Source organism: Oryzias latipes, chromosome 12 (genome assembly GCF_002234675.1).
Source record: "Oryzias latipes chromosome 12, ASM223467v1".
Taxonomy (NCBI): domain Eukaryota; kingdom Metazoa; phylum Chordata; class Actinopteri; order Beloniformes; family Adrianichthyidae; genus Oryzias; species Oryzias latipes.
In genome coordinates, this window is record NC_019870.2 from 25,853,466 (window position 1) to 25,881,347 (window position 27,882).

General features: G+C 41.7%; 2 protein-coding genes and 1 long non-coding RNA gene across 3 annotated transcripts in view; 1 reads left to right on the plus strand and 2 right to left on the minus strand.

Annotated features, from left to right (window-relative positions):
- Positions 1–421: 421 nt before the first annotated feature.
- ssna1 (SS nuclear autoantigen 1) lies at positions 422–4,468 on the minus strand. The gene is made up of 3 exons (XM_004075087.4): positions 3,238–4,468; positions 2,320–2,519; positions 422–613 (listed from the first exon to the last, which is right to left on the minus strand). The coding sequence occupies exons 1-3, from the start codon at positions 3,287–3,289 to the stop codon at positions 521–523; spliced, it is 345 nt and encodes a 114-aa protein (XP_004075135.1). The 5' UTR covers positions 3,290–4,468; the 3' UTR covers positions 422–520.
- Positions 4,469–4,840: 372 nt separating this feature from the next.
- On the minus strand, positions 4,841–9,723 carry LOC111948350. The gene is made up of 2 exons (XR_002874336.1): positions 7,491–9,723; positions 4,841–7,249 (listed from the first exon to the last, which is right to left on the minus strand). It is a non-coding gene; the product is annotated as an uncharacterized LOC111948350 (long non-coding RNA).
- Positions 9,724–21,657: 11,934 nt separating this feature from the next.
- The window catches only part of LOC101167635 (histone-lysine N-methyltransferase EHMT1), a 52,973-nt gene continuing 46,748 nt past the window's right edge, over positions 21,658–27,882 (plus strand). Inside the window, exon 1 of the mRNA XM_020707861.2 lies at positions 21,658–21,732. Within this exon, the coding sequence (XP_020563520.1) occupies positions 21,712–21,732 (21 nt within the window). The 5' untranslated portion in view covers positions 21,658–21,711. The remainder of the gene's footprint in view (positions 21,733–27,882) is intronic.

A 27,882-nucleotide genomic window follows, 5' to 3' on the forward strand; every position in this document is an offset into this window, starting at 1 on the left:
GACTTGGAGCAGAAAGGCAGGTCCGAGGTTCTGCTCCGATCTCCAACACCAGAAAAGAGCCGTAAATTGCGCTGTGTGCTCAGAGTGCCACGCCAACCGTTTCCATCAGAGGGACGCATTTTCATCCAGCACAACTCTTCTGAATGTTTTCTACAATCATGGCTTTCAGGTCGTGAAGCCCACAGGCGGACCGGGTTCCTCAGACGCAGCAGGTTTTTGCTGATGGTTGGTGAAGAATGTCAGGGGTTTCCCACTGCAGAGTGCAGGGTCACCTTCGGGTTTCTTCTCGTCTTTAAAGCTGCATCGCAGGGCATCTGCTCACTGTAAACTTCTTGTATTCATTTGGGAAAGAAAGACGTTGCACTTGTACAAAGAAAAACTGAATAAATAGAGAAGTTGGAACAAAAGCAGCGATGAGTCCTTTTTACTGAACAAACACGTTTATTTAAATAACCTCTAAGAAATCAGTGACATATTTGACACGGCGGCTGAAGGCGAGCGCCGGCACATCCTTCGGGCCTTAATGCTCCTTCCTGCGCGGCTCTGTGGCTCTGCTGAGGTTCCCCGCTTCCTGCTTCAGGACGCTCAGCAGAGACTGGGAACTCTCCAAGATCTACAAGAGGAAACAAAGACCCCCCCCCCATGAGTCCCAACTGAGCTCCACAGACAGGAGTCTGTCAGTGTGTCAAAGGTCCAAACTAAACACTAAAAATCTATCAGGTGAATCCATGAGCTCGTCTGGACGGGAGGCTGTGGCTCTACCAACATTCACGCTGGTCCTCAGCAGGCAAAGACAAGTCCCGCCCACCCACAGTAAAACAAGAACCGGACTGGGTGACTCCTCGCCCTGGCGTTCCAAACAGGAAGTACGTGTTTGGAAAGCCATTTGCTTATTTGCTACTACGACCAATATGTGCACCAAAGTTCCTATAGAGTTCTATTGAGAAATAAACCGCTGTTACTCAGTCATTATGTTGGCCAGAGCAAACATTCTTTCCCTGCCACCTTTTATTAACACGTTCTTGCTAATCCTATTTTTTTCATATTTTTTCTGTAGCTCAAGTTATTCCAGTTATAAACTGACCAATCAGATGCCTCCATAGAAGTAGGCGGCCTTGCATCAAACGTCCGAAGCGTTTCACAGTTCTCCAGAGCGCACTTTCAGTGGAAGGGGTGTGGCCTTCTAACGTGCTCACTGCTGATTGGAGAGAATGGTTGCCCAAGAAATGAAGACGGACCAATCACGGCTTACTGCGGATGTCCGGTTCCAATATGGCGACGGACATAATGTGGAAAAATGGCGACTGAATTGACTTCCTTTGGTTGAAACTGAAAGCAAAGCCTTTCTATGGGTTATGGTTAGGGATTTGATTTGGGACGTCTTTTTTCTGCACAGATGATACGCGCACCCAAGCAGAAGCAGAAGCAGAAGCATCTTCTGCCAAAGTGACGGGTCTCTGCCGACGCAGCAGCTTGTGTTCCTCGAGCAGGGCGTTTGGGAGGGTGTTTGCAGTGATCACTGCTGGCACGCGGGGAGGTCAGCATCAGCGTGTGGGATGTGCACCATCTGCAGCTTTTGTTAAACCATAACAACACGATGCATGATGGGAATGCAGGCAGCAGATGACATCAAACGTGCTGATAAGTTTGGATGAAACGATGCGAGTGACTCTGCAGCCTCTCACAGCACTTTGGGAAGAAGACAACTATCAAGAATCCTTTTCACAACAGGGCGGATGAAAAGGTGAATCCGAGGATGAAATGAGCTTCAGCTATTCCGGTGCTCGGGCTGTTTTCCGCTAAACTCAATAAACTTTATTGACGGTGAAGATAAAAGCGTGACAGGGTTGTAGGCATGCCCGTCCACACCCAGTGTGCTTTCTACATCTAAAATAAGATGTTTTTTTTAATGTCTGCTTTGATTCACAACAATTTCAGTAATCAAATACACAGAAAAACAGTTTTAAGCTTAATTTTCTTTAAAACATGTCCATCCGATAAATGTTACAAGAACGTAAAAAAACACAATTTTCATCAGAGTGGATCTTTAACTTTGGGGTTCGTGCCTCCTCTTCCTGTCATTTCGGTTTTAAATCAGTTCAAAACTAAATACAAAGACAGTCTTGGTTATTAAAATGAGGAAACCTCTCAAATAGAAATTGTCGTCCCATTTCTCCTCCGGCAGAAGAGTTTAGGTTTCAAAAATATGTTTACTCTAATATTTTGTCACATAGTTGTTGGTTTTCACAGCTCTTTTCACCGACATGTGAACACCTGAAGGGGTTTGGCTGCAGATGCACACATGCGGAGGCGGCTCACCTTGGTGTACGCCGTCTCCGTCTCTGCGATGGTGCGGTCGAACGTGGCCCGAGCGGCCAGCCTTTGAGCCAGACTCTTCTCCACTCGGCTCAGCTTCTCCGACAGGATCTGGATGTCGTGCTGCAGCCGCTCTTTCTCCTCTTCCTCCAGCTTGATCTGACGGTTCAGCTCCTCCCGTTTGGAGTACAGGTCCTCGATGCCTGAGGGGCAGAAGCACGGGTGGAGTTTCTGTGGGTCTGCTGCTGCTCCCCCCAAAAAAAACACCCTTAAACCTGCACCGCTTCACAGTATCAAAGGATTTACTGTTCGTTTAAACTCTTAATTCAACGTAAGAAAAAAAAAAGATGCAATAAGAATTGTGAATGCTTTACACTAAGGTCTTCGCCGTCAACAATTCTGGATCAATCTTTGATTTGATTTTAGGATATTACAAATATTGATTGCGTTAAAAAACAAAAAAGGAATTTCACAAAACATTTTGTTTAGCACTAGCCAGATTTGTGCATCTCTGAAACACATTTTCCACAAAAGCACACCTATTTTTAAGGGTAAATAAAGACATAAATGTCGGATATAATCGACAAGCTAACTGTCCAACGTGCTGAAGATAAAAGCAGCCATTTACGTTTGCATTAAGTCAGAGAGTTAACCTGGTTAAACTGGGTGAAGGTATAATCTTTGGGATTTAACGAGGTGGTGCAAAACTTTCTGATAAATGAGGGACAAAAAAGAGGAAAACAACAAAACTCGATGGATTATTATGGAAAAATTAATTCAGGAGTCTCCTAATAGGGGAAACATGTCATCAAAACCTGCCACGTTACTTATATATCTGAGAAAAACAAATAATTATAAAAAAATATTCCTACTTTTTTTTTAAAGTCTATTTAGAAAAGGGAAAGTGGGAAAATCGCTCACATTTGACCAGCTCGTTGTTGTAGGTCTGCAGGGCGGCAGCTTGTTGAGTCATGTCCGCTGCTAGCTAGCAAAGTAACGGCCGCTTCTGAACTCTCCCGCCGTCCTAGCGATGCTCGGTGCGGGCGACGAGCTAACGCGCCATCGATGCCTCTGAGCTGAGAGGCGGAAAACGTCCGGACAGATTCAGCCTCCTCCGCTGGTCCAAGGTCCCCTCCTCATTCAGGACAGCGGGGCTGGAGCAATTTCCCGGTCAGATTAGGAGACTTCTTCTGCGGTTAATTTAAATGCACGATGACGGACGGGATAGTGGTGGCGCCCTCGAGTGGAAACGTATTTTTGCTTCGGCTGCTTTGGCTTTTCATTTAACAGGGGTTCAGAAAATCAAACATTTAAAATCTGATACATCGTGCTTTAATTTTATAATGAACCCCCTTACCCAGTTCTATGGATTTCACTAACCTGATTTCAACAATGAACTGTTTTCATTATTAGCTGTTGTTGGAAAATATAATCTGTCGCTTTGAGATTACTTTCCTTTGTTGCATGTCCAATAAAGTCGAGAAGAAGAAAACCACGGGATTCGTCCGGATTAAAGATTAACAAATTTATTCCCTAACAATATTTCTAAAAACATAGTAAAAACAGAATAAAACAGAATAAAACAGATCGATCTGGGTGTCCAAAATCAAGGCCTGCAATACGCAAGAGGTTACATTCCGAATTCACATGCAGCTTGTCTGGAGACACAGGAAAATTCCTTGAGTTCAGACTTTTAAGCATGTGGGCAGAACATCCTCCCCCGGGAGCAAGATGGCCGCCGAATCTCCGCCTCTGGTCGCTAGAGATTGGCTGGCAGGGAGCCTGCCCACTTCTGTCAGTCCATGTTAGGAGTCAGCATCCGTTTTCCCGCGTCTGAAGTCACCTCCCAGACTGACATGGTCCCGCAACCAAATGGCTCCCTAGGTGGCCCCCACGTGTGGCCGGATCTTCTTAACATACAGTAGACAATACACCTTTGTTCCCCACACGGGAGCAGATGCCTGTGGCGGTTCCCAGGGATTGAGATGATTGATTTATGATCCAAGTCAGACCTACAACCAAATGGCCCCAGAAGATCAAAGACCGTTTTCTCCTGAAGGGGTTGGAGGTTGGAGCTGCATTCCTGAAACCTCTTTACATATGCAATTATCAGGAAGTCCCTTTTAATTGAAATGACTGAAACCCACACACAGTAAACCTGAAAGAAAACCTTCAAAGAAATAAAGATAAGATAAAAACCTAGGAGAAATAAGAACCACAAAAATAAATTCCTTCAGTTTCCCTCTCTTGACCTCACGAAGTGAGGTCACACAAAAAATAAAAACACATCATCAAAATATAAAAGTACAGAAAAATAAAACATTCAAAGTCAAACTTAAGTTTAAAAAAGTAAAAATATAAAAGTCAAATTCAAATTTAAAAAGTCAAAATATAAAAGTAAAAAGGTAAAAAATACAACAAAGATAACACTTCCTATAAAGAAAAGAAAACACCTAGAATTAAGGGGGGGAATTGAGAAATGTTAAAGCAGAACAAAATCACACAGACGATGAAAAGAGAAAAGAAAATTGTCAAACATAACAGTAAGCAATTTTATAAAATGTAACAAAGTCCAAAAAAGGTCATTCCGGGCCTCGAACACTCGCGTCCTCCTTCTGCATGTCCCACAAGCTCTGGCAAGCTTGGACCTGGCCTCCTATGGACTTCTCAATAAGCCTGTTAGAGATCTGACACATCTGATACAACAGAACGGCTGCAAAAGGACTTGGGGTGTCCACTGCTGTGGTACTGTTCTGCCAAGATGATTCTGCTGTGGGTCTAAGTTTTTGTTAGTGTTAGGGTCAGGAAATTAAAAAATAAAAAACAATAAAACACAAAAGACAATGAGACAAGAATCAATTTACGCATGCGCAGTAAGAGAAAATATGATGGAAAAGGTCCACCACATTTCTCTTCTCAAAGGTCTGCTTCCCCTCGTGCTGTTTTATGAAGAACACAAGTGGGGAAAATACAAATTCAAGAAAAAAGAAAAAAGTTTATTATGGGCTGTTGTGTAATGACCCAGTCGTAGAACCTACTCATCCTTGCTGTGGATGAGAGAAAATCAGATGAACAGACACACAAAGCTTTAAAATTTTTAAAAATGGTCAATCTGTGTTACTATTTAAACATTCTTTCTAAATGGTCAATCTCTTTCTAGACAAATACATTTAAACGATAATAAAATAATGTCCTTCTTTTAATCATTAAGACCTCTTTTGTCTACCTCCCTCTCTTGGCCTGGGGCTAAGCTCCAGGACAAACACATAAAACGAATTAAATGTAAAGCAAGAACATAAAAACAATAAACTGTTTGGTGCATCGATAAGGTGAACAGGCGTCCTGTCCACGTTCCTGTAAAAGGCAAGGTCACAAGAAGAAATAATACAACTGCAACAGAAGATCTTTCATTAATTGCAGGCAGATGTCATCCACCTGTATTAGCAAAACACAAACCTCTTATAGCATAATGTTCTGTCAGAGAGACTTTAAACAGTGATCAAAAATGCAAGAAGGATTTTATGAACCCCTCTGTACAATAATGCGAACAATGGTCTGCTATTTTTATGTAATGATTCCATTAAAAGAAAACGTGTGCTAAAGCAATAGCAACAAACAACACACCTTGTGAGGTTAAAGGTGACAGCATGCAATATGGATCAGGGACGTATAGGTTTTATAATAATGGTGACGTCATCAACTTAAATTAACATTAGCTTAAATTATATGCCATACGATCCATCAGCTTTTAAAACCGCTTTCCTAAAGTAAACTATGAAGAATACGAATATTCAATGACACTATAGTTCTACAGCCCAGACTGAGTTTCCTTCCTCCCTTCATCTGCATCAGTCACTCAGCTGCACTGAGATCTAAAAACCTGTGCTCCTGCAGTTACCTGAATCACCACCGGGGGGACGATGAAGAATGAACCAACATCAACTGAACCTGTGGACCATGAAGCATCAGAGAGCGTTTTAACATCACCTCTGCATCTTCATGAGCCGTCTCCTCTCTGCTCAGTTGTTGAACGGCAAAATTAACCTGTACATTTTTATTGAGGGAGGAAAGTGAACACCTGAAAAACACAACTCAACCAATGTGTTGTTAATGTCCTGCTTAGTCTAATCCTATGTGAGATACAGCTGTGTCTGACAGCTAGTATCATTGCATTTGTGAGTGTATGAATGCACAATAAGCCGCTCGCCCTCAGGGTTAATATATGTCAGTGTAGTTCAAATACCTGCTGAAATATTTCTTACTGTTAATCATGCTCTCTGTCATAATGGAGTGTACCGGTCAGACCATTCGGAGGCTTCAAACACAGGAGTCCAGGCTTCAAACCTGAAATTAACGAAACCACCTGGCGTTTCAGGGCCCTTTACATGTCTGCAGTGGGGGTCGGCTGTGGTGTCCGGCATGGCATCCAGTCTGCTGTCTCCTGTTTTGACAAGACTGTCCCATCCCAACAGATTTGCAGGCGTGTTTGGTGAATGCACGCATGAATGTTCCACCATCTGGTCAAAAGTCATTCGGATGGTCTTTTGCAGGTTTTGAGGAGTCATTTGTTCATTTGTCAGAGCAGGTAGAGTGTCCAGTAGACTCATCAGTGGTTACCTTTGAGCTTGAAAAAGACAATGGCTCCTGCATCAAGTGGTGTTGTCCGACTTGCCCTGTGGTCCTCGCCACGGTGGAGGAGGGCTTGGAGTGGTCATGGGTACTGTTCATTTTTCCTCCAGACCATCTGCCTCTTGGTCTGTACATTCTGCTGTTGGGCACCTCGTTGTGGGCTGTCAGGGGTCAGAGCGCCATAGATGCCATTTCCAACTGCTGCTGGGGTCCCCTGGGTGGCCTGCTTCTCCCAGGATTTTTCCACCAGTCCTCCTGTTTTGGTCTCCGAATGGCTGAGCATGACACGTCATTACTGCTGTCTCTGAGGGCATCAAAAGTCAAAATTCATGTTAGTTTCCTTTTCTTTTTTAAAACACCTTTTACCCTGTGTGAATCGTTTCAGCAAGGTAAAGAATTGTTTTTCTTCAGTTGCTCAACCTCCCCCTCTCTCCTGTCCTGTTTCTTCAAATGTGCTCTGGGGGTCAGTCACTGCTGACTCGGCTCCCTCCTGTGAAGGTATAGAGCTGCGGAGGATGGTAAACTTATGCGCCTTTGTCACTCACCCACGTAGCAGAGGGGGGTTTGAAGCAGAGGGTGGTTTTCTGCGTAAAGATTTATGAGGTCTGCTCTTCTGCTTGGAAAGAGATTTAGAAATGTATTAGTCATGTTCAGTCTTCACCGTCTCCAACACCGTCAGTTGATCAGTAATGAAAGCCAGCAAGGGGAAAAAATCCCTAAAATTTTCTTTGGCCGAAATGACGGACCTGGAGTAAAATCTTTGGAAAATATGTTGTCTTACATGCATTCTGGCAGCTTTTCCTTCACTCTTAATCAAGAAACAAAGACAAATGGTTTTGACTTACCCTTAAGGACTGTTTTTGCCCTACAAAAAGAATTTGGAGAAGTACTAAAAGCAACAAAATCCCACAATTTAAGCTTTTCCTTATTTAACCAAAAACACAATTCTCACTCTAAAACACAGACAATCAATACAAAGACTATAACTTTTAACCGTTTTTGCAAAAGACATAACACAACAAATTAGGTACCTTACACAAAATTAAACCATTTCACTGAAATGAATCGTTCATAACTAGCGTTTTCACATTCATGTTCCCTCTTCTCCTGTTCTACCATACCCTGCACTTTCATACCACACTTTTCCATGCCCACAGACCCTCCATTTTACTTACAATGCCTTTCATTTCTCCTGCTTTTCACCTCACATTTCTTGTCTCTACATTGCAACATCCTTCCAAATCCTCAAAAACCATGTTTCCCTTTCCTTTACCTCGTCCTTTTCCCCATTCTGAAAACAATTTTCAAATACTATTGATTACGATTCAAACAAACAAAACCGCCACTCATTCGCTTCTCATTCAAACAGCAGTGCACAAGTCAAGATCAAAACAAACAGAAAAACGAACTTAAACAAATTAAAAATGTCAATAATACTTCTTTAAACAAAGCTGAACTTAATCGCGGTTATTAGGACATACAAACAAATTAGAGACATGTATTCACAATAAGAAAACCGAAATAATTACAAAATTATTTTACCCCAAATGTATTAGACCCTGCAACCATGCACGCTGATCGCCGTTGCAGCAGAGGCTCCCGTCGGAGGCGCTGTGCAACATAAAAACCTTTTTCGGCGAACCGAAAACCCACTGAAATTTGTTTTTCAACGCTGTTTTACAACCGAGGTCATGATTAAGCCCAATAAGACAATCCCCGCGATGATTGTACCGCAAACTAGGTCCCAAATTCTCCAGATTTGTTTGTGAAAGTTCAGCGCCGGTCCGCCATGTTGGTCGCTAGGAACGCCGACTCGCTAACCACGTGGTACGAACAAAGCAAATCACAGCCACCGTCGCCATTTTGGCTAGGACTCCGTCACGCTTACCACGTGGTACAGACAAAACCAATCACAATCGTCTACACATTCGAAAACAAGTAAAACGTCCCGTCATTGGTCCGTTCGATGTAAACATGATGAACAAGATGGCTGCGTCCATGGAGCAGACAATACACAGGGAAATGTGGAAAATACAGTTAAAATACACAGATTTCAAACATTTTCATCCCATTCTTTCCAAAATCGCATACATTTCATTCCATTCATTCTCATTCAAGCCATTTTCACCGCTGTTGTAAAGTCAAGTCGTCTACGTCATTAAGTCTGTCGTCAAAAGAAAATTCACCGGTTTCCTCATTTTTTCTGTCTAACGCACCTTTCATTTTTACTGTGAATCCCTCTGTGGTTTCTCTACGCATTAAAAATAATTTGTGAAGGTTCGCTGCCTTCCTGGTTTTTCCGAAAATCCTAAAACGCGCAAAATTAGTTCCTATAGTAACACTGTTGTTTTCGTACGGGATTTCGTACAGGCTCAAACAGACGCAAAACCTCCTAAATTTTAACGTAATCCAAATATCACCCGCTCCCAATTTAATATTTTCAATTTTGACAGGCTGAACAGACACAAAACCTGCACAATTTCCTTAGATTCAATTTCATAAATTTCCTAGATCCAATCTGCTGTTTCAGGAGGGTGAACCACAAAACTTATACAGGTGCGCTATGCCGTCCACATACTTCACTTCCCCACAATTTGAGTTATTCACTAAAAGAATAACGTAAACAATATGCAGAATTTACGAACAGGTTCCTGCTTTACCTTTTGTTTGTGAGGCCTCGAGGGAAGTCAAGCACGTGGGGGGAGCGTCACCGACTTTTCGCCGAAAGTCCCAGAATTCTCATAATAAACCACTATCGGTCCTAATAAACCACTATCGGTCCACTTACCCGCGTTGCGCTTCCGCGTTTCTTCCCCACTTATCACGTCGGGGTCACCAATTAATGTAGGAAAAATATAATCTGTCGCTTTGAGATTACTTTCCTTTGTTGCATGTCCAATAAAGTCGAGAAGAAGAAAACCACGGGATTCGTCCGGATTAAAGATTAACAAATTTATTCCCTAACAATATTTCTAAAAACATAGTAAAAACAGAATAAAACAGAATAAAACAGATCGATCTGGGTGTCCAAAATCAAGGCCTGCAATACGCAAGAGGTTACATTCCGAATTCACATGCAGCTTGTCTGGAGACACAGGAAAATTCCTTGAGTTCAGACTTTTAAGCATGTGGGCAGAACATCCTCCCCCGGGAGCAAGATGGCCGCCGAATCTCCGCCTCTGGTCGCTAGAGATTGGCTGGCAGGGAGCCTGCCCACTTCTGTCAGTCCATGTTAGGAGTCAGCATCCGTTTTCCCGCGTCTGAAGTCACCTCCCAGACTGACATGGTCCCGCAACCAAATGGCTCCCTAGGTGGCCCCCACGTGTGGCCGGATCTTCTTAACATACAGTAGACAATACACCTTTGTTCCCCACACGGGAGCAGATGCCTGTGGCGGTTCCCAGGGATTGAGATGATTGATTTATGATCCAAGTCAGACCTACAACCAAATGGCCCCAGAAGATCAAAGACCGTTTTCTCCTGAAGGGGTTGGAGGTTGGAGCTGCATTCCTGAAACCTCTTTACATATGCAATTATCAGGAAGTCCCTTTTAATTGAAATGACTGAAACCCACACACAGTAAACCTGAAAGAAAACCTTCAAAGAAATAAAGATAAGATAAAAACCTAGGAGAAATAAGAACCACAAAAATAAATTCCTTCACTGTCTAGAGAAAAAATAAATCATCATGGTTTTAATTTTTTGGCTGTAATTTAGCAGAAATAACTATTGAGTTTTTAACAAGATTTTACTCAGCAGCAACTAATTTTTGCACAAATTCCATCCATCAATTTTCTTAACTTGCTACATCCCTTTTGTGGTCATGGGGCTGCTGGAGCCTGTCCCAACTAATACTGGACAAAGGGGAGGCACACCCTGGACAGGTCCCCAGTCTGTAACAGGGCTACGCAATAACTTTCACACTCTTACATGCACACCTAGTGACACCTGAGAATCACTTTTAAACCCAAGAAGTAATTTTTTGGACTGTGGGAGGAAGTGACCAGGGAAAACCCAGGCATGCACGGGGAGCTAAATATAAATAATAAATATGCTGTAAACTTATATAGTACTTTAGTACTTTCTTAGAGGGCCCAAAGTGCTTTACCGTCACAGTCCCATTCAAACATGCACACACGCATTCACACACTGATGGCGGCTCCGCTGACAAACACTGGAACCAACCTGTAACCACCAGGAGCAACAGGTACATACAGTTCCTCTACGGAGGAAGCTATTTTCAGCCACTTGTATTCAGGACCTCGTTCTTTCGGTCATGACCCAGAGCTCATGGCCATGGTTTGAGAATTGGAACGAAGATCGACCGGTAAATTGAGAGCTTTGCTTTTTGGCTCAGCTCTCTCTTCACCACAACGGATTGATACAGCGACCACATAACTACGGACGCCGCTCCAATCCTGCTCTGGTCTTCCCTCACTCATGAACAAGACCCCAAGATATTTTAACTCCTCCACCTGAGGTAGGTACCTCAAAGTACCTTTCTCCGATCAAGAACCATGGCCTCAGATTTAGTGGTCCTGACCTCATCCCAGTCACTTCACACTCGGCCGCAAACCGCCCCAATGCACGCTGGAGGTCCTGGCTCGATGAAGCCAACAGGACAACATCATCTGCAAAGAGCAGAGAGAAAATCCTGTGGTCCCAAATCAGACTCCCTGCTTCTAGAAAATTACTGTTAGTTTTCTAGAAATTCTGTCAATGGAAACTATGGCCAGAACCAGTGATAAAGGGCAGCCCTGCCGTAGTCTAACATGCACCGAGAACAGGTCTGACTTACTGGTGGCTATGCGAACCAAGCTCTCATACAGAGACTGGACAGCCCTCAGTAAGGCTCCCTGGACCCCCTAAAACCCTAAGATAAACCCTAAGAATAGGGAGAATGCCTGATCATTCCCACACCAACATCTCCGCCGTTACAGCACCAGCAGCCAGGGCCCCTCAACCCAACACCTGCGCAGTATGATAGATAGAGGAAACCTGCCTGCTGGGCAATCACATCTGCCACCCAGACCAGAGACAGCAGGACTGCTACAGGGGCCCCACTTGAGGGAGACACAGGAGCACAGAAACTGCAGGCTCCAGCCCAGCCAGAGGAATACCCCCCGCAGCGCCAGAAGAATTTTTTTCTTTCGTCCCTTTTTCTCTCCTTGAAGTTCATCGCTGTTGAAGCTGCAAAGCTCAACAGGTTGTGTACCTTAGGAGCAACTAAAGGAAAGTTTTCATATTTTTATTGATCCTATTACAACCAGATTGCATTTGACACATAAGGTTCTAACAGCAGGATGATATAATGGATCCTTAAGGATACGGTGGGACATCCCAACTTACCGGTATGTTTGTCAGAGATGAAAGCATATTTTTATTTTTTGAATGTTGTTGCTTTTAGTTTATTCTGTTTCATGACTTTATTGTTTTGACTCATGTTTACAGTGGTGGACAAAATTGTTGGTACCCCTCAGTTAAAGAAAGAAAGTCCACAATGCTCACTGAAATGACTTGAAACGTTCAAAAGTAACAATAAATTAAAATTTATTGAAAATTAAATAATCAAAATCAGCCATTACTTTTGAGTTGTTGATTAACAGAATTATATTTAAAAAAAACTAATGAAATATGGCTGGACAAAAGTGATGGTACCTCCATAAAAGACTGAGAACTAATTGTCCAGGGGGTCATGATGAACTCAGGTATGTCCTTTAATTGACATCACAGCTTTTATCAAACCCATAATCAGTCAGTCTGCCTATTTAAAGGGAGACAAATAGGCTACGTTCACACTGCAGGGCTTAATGCTCAATTCGGATTTTTTGAAAAAATCCGAATTGTTTGCTAGACCGTTCACATTTCCAAGTAAATCCGAACTTTTGTGATCTCCAGTGTGACCGTGACACGACCCAAACGAGACCCGCATGCGCAGAAGCCAGAAGAATACTCAACGGTGAACGACGTCACTTGTTTGCGGAGCAGATGTCAACAACAGTGTTGTCAAAAGCGGAGCTCTTTTTGTAATATTAAATTTATTTTCACGAAGGAGCAGCACAATTACAATCTTCTCATTTTAAGAAGGCAATGGAGTCTGGATCGTCTGTACCCACTGTTGTGGAATGGAAATGTGTATGTGTTGGAGCCGCTCGCCCGCGTGTGTGCAAGCGCGTGCCGCGATAGAGAATAGGGGGGGGGGGGGGGGGGGCAGTGTGTGCGCGCATTCATGTTGTGTGTTACGGAGGACGGTAATAAAAGAAGGTTTCCCCCAAAATAAATGCTATGGACTCTTTATTAACCCGTTCTGGAGAATATAAGGATCAGAACAGGGAGGAGGAGGAGGATCGCCTCGGGTCCCCCGCGCTTGAGCACGGTCAAAGGGGAGAAAGAAAAAAAAGTTATAGCTGTAAAGGTTCAACACCACGCTCTGCCATTTATCTGGACATTTTTTCAAAAACCGCCCAGTTGCAATAAGAGCCCTGGAGTTTGGCCTGAAAAGAGCGATCAGCCCAAATATTAATCCAATCGGGGATCTCGCTTCCCTTCCACTGACTGATCTCAGCAGCATCGTCCACCATGGTTGATGTTTACGTTCTCGTTCCTGCCTACTTTAACGCAAAATGATGACGTTTGTTGCGTGTCGATGACGTACAGTTCGGAATCAAGTCGCCTGGCCGGTCAGACGGAGGTCGCAATTGAAAAGAACGGCTACAATTCGGAATCAGGCCGGCAAACCCACGGGGCCTGGGTCGCAATTGAAAAGATCGGATCTGTGTCATTCAGACTGTCATGAAAAGATCGGAATTGGGCCGCTTAGGGGCAAAAAATTCGGAATTGGGTCGTTTCAGCCTGCAGTGTGAACGTAGCCAAAGTCACGTTGCTGTTTGGTGAAAAGGTGTGAACCACACTGAAGATGGACAACAGAAAGCCAAGGAGAGAATTGTCCCAGGACATTAGAAACACAATTATAGACAAATATCGTAAAGGTAAAAAGGCTGTAAAACCATCTCTAAGCAGCTTGAAGTTCCTGTGACGACAGTGGGACATATTATTTAGAAGTTTAAGACCCACGGGACAGTAGCCAACCTCCCTGGACGATGGAAGTGGAAAACTGATGACAAATTGAGGAGACGGATAGTTGGAACTGTATCCAAAGAGCCCAGAACAACCTCCAAAGACATTAAAGGTGAACTCCTAGATCAAGGTACATCAGTGTCAGATCGCACCATTCGTCGTTGTTTGAGCCAGAGTGGACTTCATGGAAGATGACCAAGGAGGACACCACTGTTGAAAAAAAATCATAAAAAAGCCAGACTGGAATTTGCAAAAATGCATGTTGACAAGCCACAAAGCTTCTGGGAAAATGTCCTTTGGACAGATGAGACAAAACTGGAGCTTTTTGGTAAGGCACATCAGCTCTATGTTGGTAGACTCACAAATGAAGCATCCAACCAAAAGAACACTGTCCCTACTGTGAAACATGGAGGAGGCTCAGTTCTGTTTTGGGGCTCCTTTGCTGCATCTGGCACAGGGTGTCTTGAAGTTGTACAAGGTAAAATGAAATCTCCAGATTTTCAAGGCATTCTGGATAGAAATGTGCTGCCTAGTGTTAGAAATCTTGGTCTCAGTCGCAGGTCATGGGTCTTCCAACAGGACAACGATCCAAAACACACAGCCAAAAACCCCCAAGAATGGCTCAGAGAAAAGCATTGGACTATTCTGAAGTGGCCTTCTATGAGCCCAGATCTGAATCCCATTGAACATCAGTGGACGGAGCTGAAACATGCCATTTGGAGAAGACATCCGTCAAACCTGAGACAACTGGAGCAGTTTGCTCATGAGGAGTGGGCCAAAATACCTGCGGACAGGTTAATCAACAACTCAAAAGTAATGGCTGATTTTGATTATTTAATTTTCAATAAATTTTAATTTATTGTTACTTTTGAACGTTTAAAGTCATTTCAGTGAGCGTTGTGGACTTTCTTCTTTTAACTGAGGGGTACCAACAATTTTTTCCACCACTGTATATACACACGTCTTTTATATCAAACTCCTTGTGTTCTGTTGCATGTTAATGAAAGGTGCTATGTAAATAAAATATTTCAATAATTGATTGATGTAAGCCAAAAAAAACCTAAATGGTAATAGTTTAACCATTCAGCATTCCCCCATAATGCTTGGAGCCACCGTTTGCAGAGAAGGTCCTGGATTATGCTCAGTCTTCCTGTCTGCTACTGTGTCCACCACCCTCCCTTTATTCCTGCCATCCCTAAATAGCTGATGGTGCTTGGACTTTCTTCCCTCAGCTAACTCTCCATAGTCATCCTACCAGCAGGCTGTTGATTCCTAAAAGATAACTTCACTGGCAACTCCTGGTCTCAGCTTGGAAACATGTGAGAGACGCAGATTCTGGGAGATTTTCTGTTCTCCTCTAACCTTTAGGCTTGTCTAACAAAGGTGACTGTGCTCAGAATGGGCTTCGCTTAAGACAAATAACCCCGAACATGTGAATCTTTTTTATAGTTTTGTACATTATTATGAATATAAGTTTTTTTTGTAAATAACTGGGAGTGACACTAAAGCTTTTACAAAATAAATCTGTCCTCCAATCTGTAGTATAAATTCAATTTATGATTCTAATCATTTTAATCCTCAAAATCTCTGCATACTTCCTGTTCCATTACAGTGTAGGTTGTGAGGTGTGGCAGCTCCAAGTCCGAGCTCTGACTCATGTTAAATTGCACATTCCCATGAAAACAGAATTGATTATGTGCCTTTAGCTTAATCAGTGTATGCTAATAATGTAATGCTTTATTCAAAATGTATACATTCTTAACGTTTTTATTACATGTCCTCAGTCTCTATTAAATAGGCCATGTATTTCATGTTTGTCTGTCATTTATTTAGTGTTTGGGTCTGGCATAAAGCTGCACTGAAGAGACAGAAAGTGAGGCCGGCATTTGAATAGGAGTCCATTATTTTATGTTTTGATGTGACTGACTGCAAAAATCTCAAAAATGTTTATAAAACTGTCTCAAAGTTGGCCTTTCCATTAAAATGTGAACTAATATTGAATGAACAATGCCAGACCAAGACATCAACATTGAGACTGAGAGACTTCTAAAAGTTTTAGGAGAACTTTGATGCAAAATTCACAGCCATTTATGCCCAGAAGGAGAGATGCATGGACTTCAGTAAGGGTTAGACCAGTGGGGCTGCAGGTTGGTGCAGTGATTAGCACCCTGGTTCAAATCCCAGCTGGATCCTTTCTTTTGGAGTTTGCATGTGTTCCTTGAGCATTTGTGGCTTTTCTTTGGGCACGCCTGCTACCTTCCAGTGTCCAAATACATGGTTCATAGGTAGAGTGTCTCATTGGTAGAGTGTCCCTTGGTGTGTGGGTGTGGGAGTGATTGTGTGCCCTGCGACAGACTGGCAACCTGTCCCTTGCCCAAAAGTAGCCGGGACAACCCTGTGACCCCAAAAGAAATACAGTATAGCAGGTTAAGAAGATGGAGGGACGGTTAGACCAGTGTGTGTGTGAGAGTGTGTTCATCCTCAAAATTGCCAAAATGGTGGGTATCCTAGGTAAAACCCGTCATTTGATGAATACAAAGGTTGCAATTATGTTGTACTATTCAATGATATATCCATATATTAGTTACTGCGATATTGCTTGGGCTAGTACACATCAAACTATACTTGAACCTATTCTGCGTCTACAAAAACGAGCTCTGAGAACAATATTCAATGTAGGACATAGGCATTCATCTCAACCTGTGTTTTGTTAGGCCAGTGTCCTGAGTGTCTATCAAGTCAACCAACTTCAAAATGGTCAGTTTGTTTTCAATTCTATTGGAAAACTTCTTCCCAGCATTTCACTAACATGTTCAATTTTAATAATGAATTTCATGAATATCCCACTCGGGGTGGCTGTCTCATCAGAGCACCTTTCTCTCGCATAACTCAGTCACAGTTTAGTGTCTTATACAGAGGATGTAAAATTTGGAACAGTCTTCCTTCTTCTTTCAAAGTACTTTCACAAAGCCAGTTTAAAAAAGCCCTAAAAAGCTTTCTTCTTAACAATGTTACAGCGGGGAAAATAAGTATTGAACACGTCAACATTTCTCTCAAAAAACATATTTCTAATCGAGCTATTGACATGAAATTTTCACCAGATGTCGGCATCAACCCAAGTAATGCACACATAGAAAGAAATCCAAACATTTATGTCCATAAATGAAGGTATGTGTAATAAAGTGAAATGGCACAGGGAATAAGTATTGAACACATGAAGAAAAGGAGGGGTAAAAAGGTCTGGCAAGCCAAGAAAGCAGCTGGAGTTTGTCAGTATTCAGAAGGTTAACCTGCCCCCTATTAGTGCAAAGTAATATCAGCTGGTATAGTCCTGATTGGTGCATTTAAAAAAAGGTTTCTCACCAGCAAGGTGTTAGACAAGAAGCATTGCATGATGGGTAAAAGCAAAGAGCTGTCCAAAGACCTACACAACCTTATTGTTGCAAAACACACTGAAGGCATTGGTGACAGGCGCATTTCTAAACTTCTGAAAGTTCCAGTGAGTACCGGAAGTGGAAAGAACACGGCATTACCATAAACCTGCCACGGCCAGGTGCTCCTCGCAAGAATTCAGACAGAGGAGTCAGAACAATCATCAGAAGGGTTCTCCAACAGCCCAGGAGCACTCGTGGAGAGCTTCAGAAAGACCTGGAATCAGCAGGTACCGTTGTTTCAAAGAAAATAATAAGTAATGCAATCAACCACCATGGCCTCCATGCACGCACACCACGCAAGACTCCATTTTTGAAGAAGAAGCATGTTGAAGCTCGTTTGGAGTTTGCGACACAACATTTGGATAAACCCATGACATTCTGGGAGAAGATACTCTGGTCAGATGAGACCAAAATTGAACTCTTCGAATGTCACAAGACACGACATGTTTGGAGGAAAAATGGCACCGCACATCACCCCCAAAACACCATACCAACAGCCAAGTTTGGAGGTGGGAGCATCATGGCATGGGGCTGTTTTTCCAGCATGTGGTACTGGTAGACTTCATATCATTGAAGGAATAATGACTGGAGAAAAGTATCGAGACATTCTTGATCAGAATCTGCTGTCATCTGCCAGGCTGCTGAAGATGAAAAGAGGGTGGATCTTTCAGCAAGACAACGATCCCAAGCACACAGCCAAGGTAACACTCAACTGGTTGAAAACAAAGAAAATAAAGCTGCTAACCTGGCCCAGTCAATCACCAGACTTGAATCCAATTGAAAATCTTTGGAAAGAACTGAAGATCCGGGTTCACAGAAGAGACCCCCGGAACCCTGAAGATTTGAAGGCAGTTTGTGTGGATGAATGGGCCAAAATCACACCTGAGCAATGTATTCGACTGGTTTCTCCATACAGGAGGCGTCTTGAGGCTGTAATCACCAACAAAGGTTTTTGCACTAAGTATTAAATAAATTTCAGTAAGCGTGTTCAATACTTATTCCCTGTGTTCACTTTATTACACATAACTTCATTTATGGACATAAATGTTTGGATTTCTTTCTATGTGCGCATTACTTGGGTTGATGCAGACATCTGAAAATTTCGTGTCAATAGCTCGATTAGAAATATGTTTTTTGAGAGAAATGTTGACGTGTTCAATACTTATTTTCCCCGCTGTATTTTTCCATATGGCATGTATTTTTAGTTTGATAAAAGAATGTAAGTGCATGAATTGAATATGTTTGGATTTTTTATGTATTGTATTTACTGAATGGTATTGTTTTTTAGCTTATAGACTCATTATGGTGGTTGCCACATGTTAAGCCCCTTGTGGGTTTTTGGCAAACATCCATCACATCTGCATTGTTGTATATTCTGTTTTTATTTACTTTTTTTGATATGTGATAAATGAAATAAATAAAAAAATAAATCCTCTATGGTGCTGTGTCTGTTATAGTGTGTACAATTCACATTGGTGCTTTTTAGGAGTGATACTAAACAGCTATTTACATTCTTCCTTAGCCCAATTTGAACATGGTGTGTTTATAAAAAGATGCTGATAGGAGAAATAAAACACAATCAGTGGTTGGTTAATATTTTGGGTTCCAATGTTTGTAAATCTGACTCTGAAAAAATCAGCGTCTCACCAGCCTCAAAACCTCACCGGCACAGTCTTCTGGCTCTGATCCAGCTGTTCCAACAGATCCCAGCAGAGCAGCTGTTCGTCTGTCTGTAAACGTCTGATCATCCTTGACGGTCTGGATGGAAGCAGACTGTCTGGACTTCAACAACGCTCAGGTGGTGTCAGATGTCACCAAGAAGTGCTCGGTCAATGTTCGTCTGCCATGCCTCATCTGGGGACAGCTGCTTCCCCTCAGCCCTGGATCGCTTCCAGGCTTGCAGCAGCCAATCAGATCCCTCCTTTATGTGTTTCCAGGGTAACAGAGGCACAAGGCTTCACTGACTCCAAAAATGAGGAGTACTTCAAGAGAATATTCAATGATGAAGTTCAGCAGAATCACCTCCTACATTCAAGAGCATCTTTGATATGTGTGAGCTCCTGTTCTGTTGGATCACTGCTGGGGTTTTGAAGGACACGTTGACCACAGAACAGAGTGGAGAGCTGCCAACAACCCTGATGGACCTGACTCACACTTCTCCAATGGTCCAGACAAAGAGGAAGAAGAAGATGTACCAGCAGAAACAGGAGAAGAGTTCAGAGGAGCTGACAGAGGCTCCCAGGGATGTTCCTCTGAAGGAAGCTGTGGAGGCTGACATTTAAACATCTGAGGAAAGGAAACATCATGTTCTACAAAGAAGACCTGGATTGTGGGATCTGTCAGGATCTACATCTTCGTCTCCATCTGAGCATTCAGCAGTTTCTGTCTGCAGTCTACATGATTCACTGTGACACTAACAGGAGCACAGAGGCGATGGGAACTTCCTGGGAGAAAACAAAAACATGGAGCCAAATCCAAACCTTTTTAAGGGTAGATAATGAAGTTCTCCAAAAAGACTCAGCTAGTTCCACCTCTAGACATATTTCTACGCAACCCTTGGGGAGAGAAACGGGACACCTAAACCTGTTTGTGTTTTCCCTTCATGGTCTTTCTGTGAAGTCAAATCAGAGGTTGTTAGGAGGACTTCAAACAAAGCATTATTCCCAAACAGCTTAGGAGCTCATCCACAACCTAAAGAAGATGAGACGTTCTAACGACTTCCCTGATCAAAGTGTCAACATCTCCCTCAGTCTGATAAAGAAGAAGGAACTCTTATTTTCTTCAGGTGATACCGGAGAAGGCTCTGGATGAGTTGGACAGATTCACTTGATCTTGATGATGATGAGATCAGAAGAGCTTCAGCTCTAAAAAAATAATAAAAATCACTCAGTAAAGAGGACTGTTGGTTTGAAACGTATTTATGTTGATTATTAAAAGTGTAAATATGCAAATTTTTATCTTGTTTTTTATTCAGTTCTAAAAAAGACTTCGATGTAAACATTTTGAAGTATTTTTAGTTCTTCTGTAACTTTACTAAGAAAATGTGATCAGAAATATTTTTTTTTTTTAAATTGATAGTTTCCTGTATCTGGACTAGTCATGTTGAATTATAGATGTATCCGTCTCTTTTGGGTCTTCTGGGTAGTTGAATCACTCGTGTTTGATCTTTAAGAGCCACTCTGATGAAAATGGTGTTTTAACAAGTTCTTGTGATAATTTTCTCATGATGGAGAATATGTATAAAGCAAATTAAGCTTAAATTTGCATTTCTGAGTAATTTTTTTATATAACTGGTGAATCCTAAACAGGCCAAAAATTTCAATTGGAAAAAGCTTGTTGTTTTTATGTACAAACTACACTTAGTGCGCCACAAGCTCCCTGCTCCGCTCCATTCTAACGCGTCCAATTACAGACAAATAGATTCGTGTATGTCTAAATTTTCCTCATCTGAGCTGGAATCTGGTTAAAAACTGCACGGCTTGATAGCTCCAATATTGCTCGGCATTTTTGTGGCACCAGTAATGTGGGGTTGGGTTGTGGGGGGCTGTAAGCTAGTAGTAGAGAGAGTGAAAAAAGAGATGATGGAAAGTGGAGGCAGGCTTACTCCGCGGCAGTAGTCAGAGAATTTACCTGCTCAGAGGTAAATTTCGAGAGAACTCCTGCTGCTCGGCAGAAAAATGTCCTAGAAAATGAAGCAAGTTTTTTTTTTTTTTTAGTTTTGCCAAGAAATTGCATAATTATAGTTAAAGGTCCACTGAGAACACTTTGAAAATGCTTGACTCTATTTGGTTGGAGAAGGAATGAAACCATTTTTCATATGTGACGTTACACTCACTCACTCACTCACTCCAGATCTCATATACAGTCAATAATTGTTGGAATAATTTATGAATGACACTGTGATATCCCCAAAAGGGAAGAAATTGGATGAATAGATGGGTTAACATATCCAAACTAGGTTAACATACTAATATGTGATACGTTTGAGTAATTATTAAAGCCAATAAAAGTACTTTTTAAATTAAATAATATCACATTACTTTTTAATTTAATTTTATTTCGTTTCCAGAACAAATAATGCTTTCTATCACCTGAAATAATAATTTAATGTAATTGCCTTTTATTTGTTTAACACTAAATTATTGGAGATTTTTTTAATTGGTTGTTAACACAGATTATTTATCACCTATTCCATTGATAGCAAATCAATATGTGTGACGTATAGGCGAGTGGGCGGAGCTAACGTCCGGGCACCATGGCTTCGGTAGGAACCGAGGTGAGTCTGAGAGCTTTATCAATGTGTAGCTTGTTTCAGTCCCACATTCCAGTCTTTCTCGGAGGACGTGTGCCGCGTCCGCGTGAGGGGGCTCCGTGTGAATGGGTCATTTCCCGTTGTCGCCCTGCCGTAAAGAGCCGCTGCTGGCCCGGAGTCTTCTGCTTTTGTGCTGGACCGGAGGGCAACTGAATGTGCAGGAAGATGCTGCGCCCCGAAACCTGAATGATTGCTGCTGGCGCGTTGTGAGCCTTCTGCTGGGGGTTTGTCATTCATGGTACAGAGTCACAACACCATAATGACGGCGTCCAGCATTAGCGCTGCCTAATAAACTGCAAATACTGTGTGGTTTGAGGAATTGAGGACGTCCATTGTGGTCTGTTGCCGGCTTACAGCTAAATAACTGAATCCGGTCTCTAAGCTAACTAGCAGCGATGCTAGCTAGCAAATTGTTCATTTTTTTCTTCTTCAAATCCCCTCCCCAAAGGTTAAATTATTTTTACGTTGTTGGTTCCAAAACGCCCAGACCTATCTAAAGTGTGTCTGGAATTTGACAGATAATTTCTCATTTGAGGGTGTTGGCCTCATTTGTTCCACTATGTGTTGGCTAATTGATGCAGGCAAATGAAGGTAGCACTGCTGCTGCTACTGCCTCCTCAGCACGGAGCTCCTCAGGCGCTTTCATCTTTCAAAGCCACTCTCCTCGCTGCTCTTCGATGTATTACATCGTTTCTCTGAAGTTATTTTCCGCTCTGTTATCTTGCCATAGCCTCCTGCTGCTGTCCGCCGCCTATTTTCTACCAGGATATGGAGTTAGCACTCGGCTAGCTGCTACATGGTGCTAGTTGGCACCAAAATCCTTTTTATAAATAAAACGGTGGGGGTATTTTAACCCAAATCTGTCGTTACAAAATCACATATAAGTTCGGATCTTCAGTCTTTGTTTCAGTTTTAACAGCTTTAGTAGATGATTGATGTGTTCAGCAGAGGTCGCTCAAGCTACAGCATGAGAGCCATTCAGGACAGCTGAGTGTCACAGGGTTCAGCAGACAGATACCTGCTTTATTTTCACATACATGTATGGAATATGTATGTTTTTGGCGAAGCACAGTGGCTTAGCTTGCCACAATGACAAAGAAAAAGTAGAAACTACAACAAGCTTACATGGTTTCATAGTAACACATCTGCTTGTTTATTTTTCCACTCATACCCGAATTAGAATTTACAAACTATCCTTTTAAGATGACGGAATATGCCTTTCTTGTCAGACAAGCATGAATTTAGGTAGAGCGGGATTGGTCTATTTTTTTTTAAGACCCACTCCAATGAAAATAGTGTTTTTTAACTTGTTCGTGTTGCATTTTTCTCATCATGGAGGACATATTTAAAGAAAATTAGGATTAAAACTGTTTTTCTGTGCATGTCTATAGTCAAATCGTGGTGAATCAGGAGCAAACGAAAAAAATGCCATTTATAAAAGCTTTTTGTTACGTACAAACTACAATTGTCAGACCACAAGCTCCCTGCTCTGCTCCATTTTGACGCGTGGACTTGTAGACAAATAGATCCATGGACGTCTTTTTTAATTGTCCGAGCTGGCATCTGGATCTACTCCACTGGATCAACTGTACGGCTAGACAGCTGCAAAATTGCTCGCCATTTTTGTTGCACCGCTAATGTTGGCTTGGGGTTGTGAGAGGCTGTAAGCTAGCGAGAGAAAGTGTACATAAATGAATAATGTGGGACTGAGCACAGGCACACACTGCCAACAGTCCCACCCACAATTAAGACAAATTTCTAATGAGCTATTGTTGCTCCAAATGTCCTAGAAAACCACATAGAGTTTTAAAAAAATTGCCTAAAATCATAACTAAAGACCACTGGTAACGTTTTAAAATGGATCAAAAGATGTCTTTTAAGTCTCGTTCCCACTGAGCGGCATGGTATGGTCCAGACCAGTCCGGTATTTTAAGTTTTTCCATTATAAAATGGACTGAGTGAATCGTGCCATTTTTGGGCCCCCATTGGCTGTGGATCCGGTAAGGTGGTGCTATTGTACACACGTTGATTGGCTAATAGTCATTATGAAAAATAAAGAAACTGGCTGTGTTCCTCTTCGCCGCCGCAATCTTCTCTCAAACAACATTAAATGCTTTGTACACACGAAGTACCAGACACCAAGTGGGGAAAAAATGGAACTGCTGGATGACCTGCATTGTTGCTGTTGTTAGCTTCACCCCGCATGCGCCGTGATGGTCCAACTTTGAGTGGAAACACTCACCTGAATTGCCTGCACCATTCTAAACCGAACCGCTCGGTGGAAACAAGGCTCAAGTGTTCAGCATCCAGGTGCAGAATTCACAGGGAGTTTCAACACCCCAAACATTAATAATTGCTTCCTGAAATGCCAAATGTTATCAAAAATGTACAACACACTAGTCAAAATGAGTATATTTACTTTATCAAGCTTCAAAAAGAAAACTACAGCAAAAAAAAAAAAACTGAAAAAACGTTGTTACTCATTAGAAAACCAAAACTTGGATTCATTCACACGTGACACAAAAACATTGCTTTACTTCTAATAAACTGGATAGTAAAGAATAAAACAAAAGCCATATTCCGCATTGTTGAAGTCACGTTAAAGAGCCACTCCTTTAAAAAAAAATTTGGTGTGTTTTTAAAATGTTTTTGTACAATTTGTCTCATGATGGAGGACATATATCAAGAAAATTAAGCTGAAAATTGAATTTCTGAATATTTTTTTAATGGTAAATGGCGTATACTTGTATGGCGCTTTCTACCTTGCCTCGAAGGCCCAAAGCGCTTTACAATCACAAACCCAGTCACACACACAGTCACACACTGGGGGCGGCTCTGCTTCCTGAAAACTGGCGCGAACCTTCCCCCCCCAGAGGCAAGGGGTTCAGTGTCTTGGCCAAAGACACTTTGACACATGAGCGGGCGATGTGGGAATCTAACCTGCGAAAATCTAATCGGAGATCGACCGCTCTACCACTGCACATTTACCATTTCTTTATTGAAATGGTGGTGAAAAAATGCAGTTTAAAAAAAGCCTGTAGCTCAGACAGCTGCCACAGTCGTTGGGCAATGGTAAATGGTAAGTGGCGTAAACTTATAAAGCGCTTTTCTACCTACAAGGCCCAAAGCGCTTTACAGTCACAGACCCAGTCACACACACATTCACACACTGGCGCCAACCTCCCACCAGAGGCAAGGTGGGGTTCAGTGTCTTGCCCAAGGACACTTTGACTCATGAGCGGGAATCGAACCTGCAATATAACGATCATGGGCCGACTGCCCTACCGCTGTACCACGGCCGGAATAGTCTCCATGCTCTGCTCTATTCGGATGCAAATAAAATACATATACAGTATTCCCTCCCGTATATGCAAGACAAATCCGAGACTACGGAGCGCCACCCACCCCGTGGCTGAAGAATGTCCGTCACCGGTCCTTACTCATCTTCTGAAACCTCTTCGGACGCAAAAGTCTCAAGCAAGCGTCTTAAGGCTGAGTTTTTGTGATGAACTGGAGGAGTCGCATAACTGAAAAAAAATCAGCGAATACGTGAGACTGTGAATAGTACAATACAAATATGCGAGGAGGCACTGTTTATTGTTTTCCTTGTCTAAGCTGGCATCTGGTTCAAAGTTTTACGGCTGGATAGCTTCTATTTTGCTTGCGTTTTTAGTTTCATCTGTACTCTTAGTTTGGGGTTGTAAGGGGCTTAAGGGTAATGGGACAGAGGGAAAACGAAGGGATCATGGGAAGTCAGGGAAGGCTTACAGCCAACAGTCGTGCCACAACTCGGAGGGCAATTTCTGATTAATTTCTGCTGCTCTGCAGCACAGGATTTTGGATTAAAAGCTGCATAATCATAATTTAAAAGACCAGTGGAAACATTTAAAATAGATCAAAATAGATTGGATGGGACTTTGAAGTATTTTCTAAAACAAATTAAGCTTGATAAGCTTGATTTTAAGAATTTCCATATGAAAACAAAGGAGTTAGATTGACTGTTTAGGACTTTCAGAGAAGCTTCTTTCTTGCTGTACTTGCAATTGTGGATGATATAGAGTTTTTTAGATCAAAATATACAATATCATTTTTTTTATATTTGAGGATAACGATATATATCACGATATATTCCCAATACCTATATTTGTCAAATTTGAACACTCATAAGAGAAATGTGTAATCGTCAGCAGGTTGTTTTGATTTAAATATTTATTTCCTATCATACTTTAAACATAACAGATGCACTGCAGGAAAACAATTAAAACAAAAGCTTTCAAGTTTCAAATGGGAACATAATTAAAGCAGAATGCTAAACTGCTTGATCAGTTCCATTTAAAAACGAAACATTTGTTCTACATAAATTTGGGGGGGGGGGTTCGACGAACCGCGGTGCGTCTGCAGAAGGCGGAAATAGTGCTTAGTAGTCCCGAGAAGCTGTGTAAAATCATCAGAAGTTCACAACCATCACAAAGCCCTCTTCTCTGCCGCTAACACAAAGCTCCACTGCTCCTAGCATGTCTGCGTCTCTTAGCAGCCGGACACACGGAGATAGCACTGACGTCATCGGCCCGCCTCCCCGCTGGAAATGCTTATTCGAATTGAATAATGCGAAAATGTTTGCAGGGTGGATGTTAGAATGAAAATGCAATCCCCTCTTTGCATTTTTGTTTTAATTATGACACAGAATAAGCGGTTTTAAGTATAAAATGAAAAAGCATTTGAAGTATTGATTTTTCATTTTAATTTTGAGTCATTTGATGCAGTTACATTTTGAAAATTAAAAAGCATTTCTGTTGATCCATTTTAATTGTCAAATTAGACATTTCTAAATGAATTTAGCTACACATTTACCAGAGAAACTTTTGTAATGTCAAATACCATTTTCTTTATCATGTTAATTAAGTGACAGAATAACTGGTGTTGAAGAAGAAAATGAAAAAGCATTTTGGTGGATTGCTTTTTCATTTTAATTTTGAGTCAAAAAATGCAGCTTCGTTTTGAAAATGAATAAGCATTTCTGGTTTTGACTTTTATTTTTAATTATGCTACACAATCGCTTCCATAGCTGGATGACTCTGCTTCTGGAGATAAAAAACGGTTGGTGGTATTTCCAGTTTTAGAAGGAACATGCCTTCTACAATTTGTAGTGCACGTTACTTTGTTTTATGTCAGATTTAAAATAACTGAAATACCTCCACACAGGGACTGAAATTTAATTTTTGAGTCACTGGTCAACATATTTTTTTACCGTCCACTATTTTACACAGAAAAATGTAATAGTAATTTATAAATGGTATGAACCATGCCGAGTTATTTTATCCTGTTATGTTTAATTCTTTCTGCACCATGAGTGGGAGGAAGGAAGAGGATGATGAGGTTATTTAGCACCCCTAGTACTTGCTAATGTTGTAAGTGCTGAAGTAAAAGTTAGAGCTTTTTTTTTCAGTTTTATAAAATGAGAATATCAGTGGGCCCAAACTAGACATATGAGAGTTAAAGAAGTACAATGAATTTTGATGGAAAAACATTTAATTCAATTGGAGTAAAATTACATTTAGTTAGATAAATATGTAAATTTGAGTTGGATAAACAACAATTGAGTTGGATACACATAAGACATTAGGTTGAACAGATGTAACTCAATTACTTGTTACCAATTGAATTAATTCATTTACTTTGGATAAGTTGTGTGTGTATATATATATATATATTCCCACAAGCATTTTGCATCACAATGTATTTGCAAATAAGATCAGAAACTCATGCGTTTACTAGTCCGTTCTTTTTCTCCAAGCAGAAACTCTTTGTTTTGCTGATGATGCAGCCGTATTACTTTTTTGATGGACGTATAATCTTCATACGCCGTCATTAAAATCTCCGACTCCGTCTCACTGAAGTACAGCGCTCTCTTTTGTTCTACACACGTTTCCATGGTGACTCCGGAAATTGACGATCCATTGAGAATGCCTTTATGTACTTGCCGTGCAACCGCATTAACCCAGCGTTACCAGCGTTATCGAGCGTAATTACGCTAACTCATATCCGGTCTTTTGGAACCCACATACACAGAGTAAGCAAGTTCAGGCGGACTTCAGCCAGAGTTCAGGGCTAAAG

Bases quoted from the DNA above. Each gene is read 5' to 3' on its own strand.
- ssna1 (XM_004075087.4), bottom strand. From the start codon at position 3,289: ATGACTCAACAAGCTGCCGCCCTGCAGACCTACAACAACGAGCTGGTC. The intron at 2,520-3,237 runs GTGAGCGATTTT...TCTGCCCCTCAG, and splicing joins CAACAACGAGCTGGTCAAAT to GCATCGAGGACCTGTACTCC. The intron at 614-2,319 runs GTGAGCCGCCTC...TTCCTCTTGTAG, and splicing joins CGGAGACGGCGTACACCAAG to ATCTTGGAGAGTTCCCAGTC.